Here is a 7231-nt window from a genome sequence, read left to right on the forward strand (position 1 = left end):
TGAGTCACAGAGAAATGAAGTGATTTTCTTGTGGTTACAGGCTATTTATTATTAACCATTTTGTACAGCTACAGAAGCATCTCCAGAGCTCTCACCACCAGCCCCACGTTGGTTTTATAATGGTCATTTTCAAAATATATCTGCTAACCAAAATGCAAGCCAATGAATTTTAACCACTCAATAAATGATATGACGAACAAATATATCTTCAAATAGCAAAGGCTAAATTCTGACCCAATTCTGGTATAGCTATAAACAGACTATCAATCAATCTAAAAGGAGTTTGCAATAAAGCTAAATACATGTACTTAGCAGGAAACTACTATGATAGAAGATTTCAAGAACTAAAGCTAAAAAAAAAAAAAAAAAATTTGCTAGAAATTTTCCTTGAACTTGAAGCTGCCCCAAGTGGGTCTCGCTTTATGGAGTATGATATTACAATGCCCTTCCACTCTCCTGCTGGCCTTTGGATTGCCTGACTGAAAGGTGGATCATCTACCTCCTTTCTCATTATATACCATAAGAGAGAAGAACTAAAGTTAGAGCTGTTTCATTCGATTCAACACAACTTTCTGTAGAAAATACAAATAAAGACAAGGTCACCGCTATCCATGTCTAACAGCCATTCTAAGAAGGAATTTACCACATTTCTCCAGAACCAACAAATATGAGTGTGCTATTCACCAGACATCTATAAAAAAAGGTAGAACTAAACTAAGAAGGAAATGGTAACATTAACCAGTTTCTTCCACCTTACATACATTTGGAACAGCCCATAAACTAATACAAATAAGAAAGAAATATAAGTGTACACGTTGCTTTTCTCAAATGATCTGGATTGGTCATTTCTCAATTCATGACTCATCTGAGTCATCACAAATTCACTTCATCAGTATATAAAGCTCCACTGTTCAAGCAGACCAAATTTTAGAGCTGCAGAAGGCCTGCCCTCCGGAAGAATATAGTCTAACAAAAGTCTCTGTGTTCTATTACTCGGCTGAACTTTTGTTATTAGGATTCCCAAGACCAAATAACCCTTTCTCAGTTGCCTGCTTTTACTTACTCTGTAAAGATGAAGAATATGAAGACAGGAAAACGACTGGAACAAATAACTCACCCTGCTTTTCTTCCCATTGCCTTTTTCATAGGAGAGCAAGCATATTTAATTCCTCCAATGTTTAAATACAATTCTCAGTGGAATAGCAAAGAAGGGTGTTAGAGAGAAAAACATCCAAAATGAAATAAAACCAGGGCCTAGTTTTTTACACATAGGTAATAATTCTGGGTGGTCAGTTTTTTGCTCTAGAAAGAATCTGTCTCCTCAAAGCCACGCCATTCAGACTTGAAAATTTTGATTGCAAAACACAAATACACTTTTCCAAAAATCTTCTATCATGCTGCCTACTATACCCATACTTCCATAACTTTCCTTATCAAAGCTGCATAATCCACCACAGAAAACCACAGTGTTATTCTGTATTATTAAACTCAGCAGAAAGCTCCATATGCAGCAACAGGAGGCCATAGGCAATTAACTCTGTAAATTGAAAGCTTTAAAATTTTTGCATGACCTTTAAAGGTCAACACAGTTGCCCATTCACATGCATGCAATTATACAGGAACTAGTGCATAGCAGCAAGAAAATTTTTAAAAAAGAGAAAAAAACAAAAATATTTAGTGAAACTAACCTTGCATTCATTAAAAGATAACTGTGCACTCTCCGGGTTTTACATAGCACACGGAAATACAAGAGCAAATGAAATTTGTTTGTCCACCTATCCTCACTTGGTCAAAGTACTAAATTCAGCCTGCCACCATAACTGCTAAGACTACAACATTATCACATTAACCAACGACTCTGAAGAACTTCAAAATTTACTGTGTTAAACAATATAAATTGATTATATATAAAAATGAGCTTGTGCTAAAAGAAAGGTACCTTTGCTAACTGGCCCTTCAAGGGAAATCATAAGACAATTATTTACAGCTCCTATGGAATAATTTAGGAAACTGAAGGAAGTGATTAAAGGGCTTTATCTAACATGAACATATAGTATCTGATTCCTCAGTTATATCTATCTCATTCCCCATATGGATCACTGTGAACAAGATGGAATATTCTCCTGATAGCTTACACATTGTTTTCATCTGAATCAAAAGGTAACCTGAAAGTCTTCTCTTTTTCCAAAAGCAATATCAATCAATTGCCTAAATAGGCCAGAATTTCACGGATTCCAGTGACTAGCTTGCCTATCACAGCACAGGATGAAATGCAACATATACTTGTGGTTATACACTTTGGAAGTGGGTGGGTTTTGGAAATCTAACAAATTTGGAGTGTATCAATAGTGCATAGCAGCAAGAAAATTTAAAAAAAAAGAAAAAAACAAAAATATTTAGTGAAACTAACCTTGCATTCATTAAAAGATAACTGTGCACTCTCCAGGTTTTACATAGCACACGGAAATACAAGAGCAAAGGAAATTTTTTCTGGAAAATTTACAGATACCATTTGTAAACCAGAGTAGTATACTCTAATGTAACGCCTGGTTTAACTGTGGAGGCGCATATTTAATAGAGATGGCATACAAATATATTCAGTCTTTTAAATGTGTTGAAATTCCCAGTCACAGGGTCAATAAACACATCCCGAGCACCTTTACATAAATGACAAAGATGACTTTTTTTTTTTTTGCATTTGTAACCTCACAAGAATATCTCCAAAAGAAAAACTAAAGAGAAAAAACACACTACATGCAACATTGGTTCAAGCAGTAAAACTGAATCATAAATGACCTTGTTAAACCTTAGATTCAGTTGGACTGTAAGTCAAATCATGTAAAAAAGCATAAAATGCAGACTTTGTTGAAAGTCATTCTTTCCTCTTCCACACAAAACCAGTATTTTATACCGATGCCATTAAATGCATATATACATATGCATCTGGATAAAGAGAGCTATAAAGATGAGATAGATAATAGTGATATAAATACTTTTCTTCACATGCCAACAACTCTGTTAAATTTCTGTTAAAAATAAGTAGAAACAAGCATTATCAGTTATATTTCATTGACAAGGACACCCGAATCACTGTGCCAAATGGATAGAATCAGACTTTCTAAAAATGACCAAACAAAGCAGTGGCCAATGACAACTAAGAAATAAAAACTAACTTCTAATTCTGTGGGCTGCGCCCACCTTTCCATCTTCCCCTGTTTCAGACTATGCTCCAAATCCAAGGTAAAACTTTTGTCTAAAAAGACTTACGGTAACTCCCTTGTGAAATGATTCCCGTTCTTCCGGTGGTATCATTCAATATGCTTCAAGGAGTTTAAAATAAAGTCAACCAAAGAATTTTGGAACAAAATGGCAAATGCACCATATTACACAGCATTAAAAAAAAAAAAAAACAATGGTTTGTAAGCAAGATAAATCATGTCAAATACTGTACAAGTATGTAGACCAGATATGAAGTTGATTTAGCTAGTCTGGCCTTGGTATCTAGCAGCAGCCTGTGTTAATGCATGTCTTCTTTGTTTTGATGGAGCCCCACTAATGACAGGTTGATGAATTGCATTTGTAAATGTCAGGTATAGATCACAGAGGACTACCTTCCAGGCCTATTTTACTTCAGCCTGGGGTTTTGCCTCAAGAAAACAGAACTGCATTGCACACGCAAGTTCCTTATTTTTACTTGAATCTTCAATGAACAAAACAGCTGCAGAATAATACGACTTAATGAGGCATCCCTAATAAAATACTGGAGAAGTAAAAGCCGGGGCACTGAACTGTTGGCACTCTGGTTGTTTCATCTTCTCAAATCTATTAGAAGTAGCTGATGACACTTTGGAACATTCTTAGTTTGGGATACACATCAGATAGTCGAATGATCATCAGTTTGCAGCCACAGCTGAACTTCAGCAGACTCCGATAATACCTTTTACTACGGCCCATGATGATGCCTGGAAAAATTGCTGGAGAGGCACATCGTCCCCTACGTGTATAGGGTAATCCATACCAGCAATTAGGCTACATCAACCCCAAAATGCACTTTCAACATTTCAATATTCAAAAGCATTTTACAAAAAGATCATCATTAAAATGTGATCTTGAAGAGACTGGATCCGGGACCACCAAAACTTTTTGATAATATTCATACATAATAATTTTTATGAAATCTTTTATCACCTCTAAGTTTCATTACTTTATAAATTTTTAAAAAGGAAAAGTGGCCATGTCTAAAAACAGATCTTTTTACCGCTGTGTCATCACATCTTGTAACCTGGTGGTTAGTAAATACTATAATGCATTCTCTAAGCAATATGTATCTTTTTTTTGTCACAGATCCATGGGCATTTCAATGAATCTGCATTCTCCAATTTATCATTGTTAAAATCACTAACATTTTTCCAATTCAAAAATGACACATATTCAGAAAGCTTAGATTCCCCTTGGGCACAACTTGTAGCATTATAGGTGGTTTTTGAATCTTAAGAAGCATCATCATAGCAGTATATATAAATAAGTAAGTTCAAGAATCCTCAACTACACAATTTCATTAAAGGCAAGAAAAGAATCAAGATTTTAGTCTCAAACAATGCGTCATCTAAATAAAACCACACACTAAAACTGCATTCTTCCTCTTAAAAGTCACTGTGCCTAAGCATGCAGTTGGTAGTGACCCTGTTCTCATAGCATTATATCTACAAATGATGTAACCCAGTTTTTTTCCACCGAAAATTAAAATAAAATTGAACTCCAGTGTGGTTACTGATGGCCTTTCAATGGCTACTGATGGCTTTAAAAATTAGGACTCTAAAAAGGTCAACATGCAAACAACCGACTCCGGATGAGATCCTGAGCAGATAAAGTAGGAAAGCCGAAAAATGCCTCTGATCATTTTTAAGGCCGTTAGGTACCAAATTTGAAAGTGTAAAATGCTCAGCAGTCTGCGAATACATGTGCACACACGGAAAGGCTGGAATAAATACAAAGCATCTTAATCCTGTTTTTTTTTTTAAGGGCTGTAAAGGTGTTTCTAATCTCCTTCGCTAGTTATTGTCATTTAGCACCTTGACACAGAAATCTTAAATTACTCATTTGTCTTAACTTACATCGCCTAATAGAGCAGTTTTAAAGTGTTAATTGATAAGTCTGATTATTGATGTCTCCAACAGTCTAGTCGGGAAGACGGGAACCAGATCATGATCGCGCAGTCAATAGTCCTTGCAATCCATCCCGTGCTGGGTGAGGGTCCCTTTTCGGAGGAAAGGTGGTATATGGGGCTTTTGCTTTTTCAAAAGTCGTCCTTGCAAAATTCAAGAAGGGATTTAAACACTCACAAAACGAAGATTTCTTTTTTCCCCCTTCCTTTCCTGATGGCCACAAGCAGCGCCAGCCGGCACTCGGGGAAGGCGCGCTGCCAGCCGCGGCCGCTCACACGCGGTCAGGGCGCGGGACCCGAACCGGGGGCGTCGCGCCCGCCGCGAGCTCCGCAGGCGCCCCCGGTCCGTCCCTCGCGAGCAGAGACCAGGGGGCTCGGCCTGCAGTTGCGGGAGAAACAGGCCGGCGGACGTCAAACTTTCCTTTGCAAAGGCAGTTTCTGGAAACAACACGTTCCCCACTGGCAGGGGCAGCCCGGGAGCCGCAGGAGCCCCCTGTAGGCAGCAACCTGCCCTCGGGCTGCAAGGGGGCCTGCAAGGGGGCCTGCAAGGGGGCAGGCGCCGCGGGGCGGACTCGGGGGGCACCTCGCAGGAAGGGGGGAGCACAAACCCCGCCAATGCACCACCCGTCGTTCCTCGAAGCGGTTCTTCTTCTGAACGCGGTTGGCAGGACCATCCTTTCCCTAAAGCTCCCCTGTAGGGCCCTTCCCTAACCCTCCCTAAGCGGACTTGGCTCATTCAGTCCAACGTGAAGCGTCTGTTCCCCGACCCCAGGGGCCCGTCAGGCAGGCGGCTCGGAGCTGCCCCGAGGACCCTGCCGGGGCCGGCGGGGCGGGGAGGTGCGGAGCCCGGGGCGCGCAGCCTGCAAGCAACTCCTCGGAAGTGGACGGAAAGTGGGGGCTGGAGGGGGACCAGCCGGGCCAGGCCGCCGGTCCTGACTCCCTGGGGGACCCGACCGGAGCCCGCGGCCACCCGGCTCCGACCCCCGCCCCGCCCCTGAGCGCCCTGCGGGCACCTGCCGGCACCTGCCGGGCGCCCCGCGCCTCCGACCCTGCCTGCACCTGCCGGCACCCCGGCTCCGACCCCCTGCCCCTGCCGGCACCCCGCGCCCCCGGCTCGCACCTACCTGCAGCCCGGCTTCCCGGTGGCGGCAACACCTAGCGACGCTCCTGCAGCTCCCGCGGGCCGGCGCCTGCCTCACCGCCCTGGCATCGCTCCCGAGACGCCCGGCCGCCGCCGCTCAGGGCACAGGAGCCCGCGTCCGGGGCTGCGAGCTCGCGGAGGGCGGGAGTGCGGCCCGGGGCGTGCGTGCGCGCGCTCCCTGCTCCGGGCGCGGGCGGCTCAGGAAGCCCTCTCCATCCAGGCGGGAGCGCCCTGAACGCGGGGCCGGGTGCGCAGCGGGAAGCCGTGCGGGCGGACGGAAGCCCGGCCCCGCAGCCCCGGCGGTCCTCGGCGGCGAGCACTGGCGCGCTCAGCCCCCCGACTGCCGGCCACCGGGCGCTCCCGCGGCCCCGCCTAGTCCATGTCCGACGCGCCCGCCTCGAAGGCCGAGGGCGCACTTGCCCCGCGCAGGTGGGCTCCCGGGCTCCGCGCACGGCCGGTCGGGCGCTCGGCTGGTCCCCCGCGCAGCAGGCTGTGCCCCGCGCCCCGCGGCTCCCGGGGCGCCCACGCGAGCGGCTGCAGGGGGTCTGCGGCCGCCCGGGGGGGGGGGGGAGACACCCCGCGCTGCTCCTCCCGCTGCTCCGCGCTCCTCCCGCTGCTCCGCGCTCCTCCTCTGTCCTCCGCGCTCCTCCTCGGTCCTCCGCGCTCCTCCTCTATCTTCCGCGCTCCTCCTCGGTCCTCCCCGCTCCTCCTCGGTCCTCCTCTGTCCTCCGCGCTCCTCGCGCCGCCCCGCGCTGCCGGCGCCGGCTGTCCCTCGGCCGGGTGCCCTGGCGCCCGCTCCTGGCGGCCGGTCCCGGGGCGCCCCGCACAGCGCGCGCCCGGAGCCTCAGCAGCGCCCCCGGGCCAGCCGCAGCCCCTCGCGGCCGCCGCGCCCCGCCGCGGGCCGAGCCCCACGCAGCGCCCCCGCC

The 7231-nt window shown here is 46.4% G+C and overlaps 1 protein-coding gene across 2 annotated transcripts in view; it reads right to left on the reverse strand.

Annotated features, from left to right (window-relative positions):
• Nucleotides 1–6429, reverse strand: part of TAFA2 (TAFA chemokine like family member 2) — a 448988-nt gene extending 442559 nt beyond the window's left edge. The window contains exon 1 of one of the 2 annotated variants that reach the window (XM_025476775.3): nt 6289–6429. Coding sequence is in view for 1 of the 2 variants with exons in the window: in XM_049115111.1 (XP_048971068.1) it covers nt 5115–5116 (2 nt within the window). In the remaining variant the exon portion in view is untranslated. Of the gene's footprint in view, nt 1–5114; nt 5269–6288 lie in introns of those variants that run through there. The other variant, XM_049115111.1, reaches the window with a different exon arrangement.
• Between the last annotated feature and the right edge of the window lie 802 nt (nt 6430–7231).

The sequence above is a fragment of the Canis lupus genome, chromosome 10 (assembly GCF_003254725.2).
Source record: "Canis lupus dingo isolate Sandy chromosome 10, ASM325472v2, whole genome shotgun sequence".
Classification (NCBI taxonomy): Eukaryota; Metazoa; Chordata; class Mammalia; order Carnivora; family Canidae; genus Canis; species Canis lupus.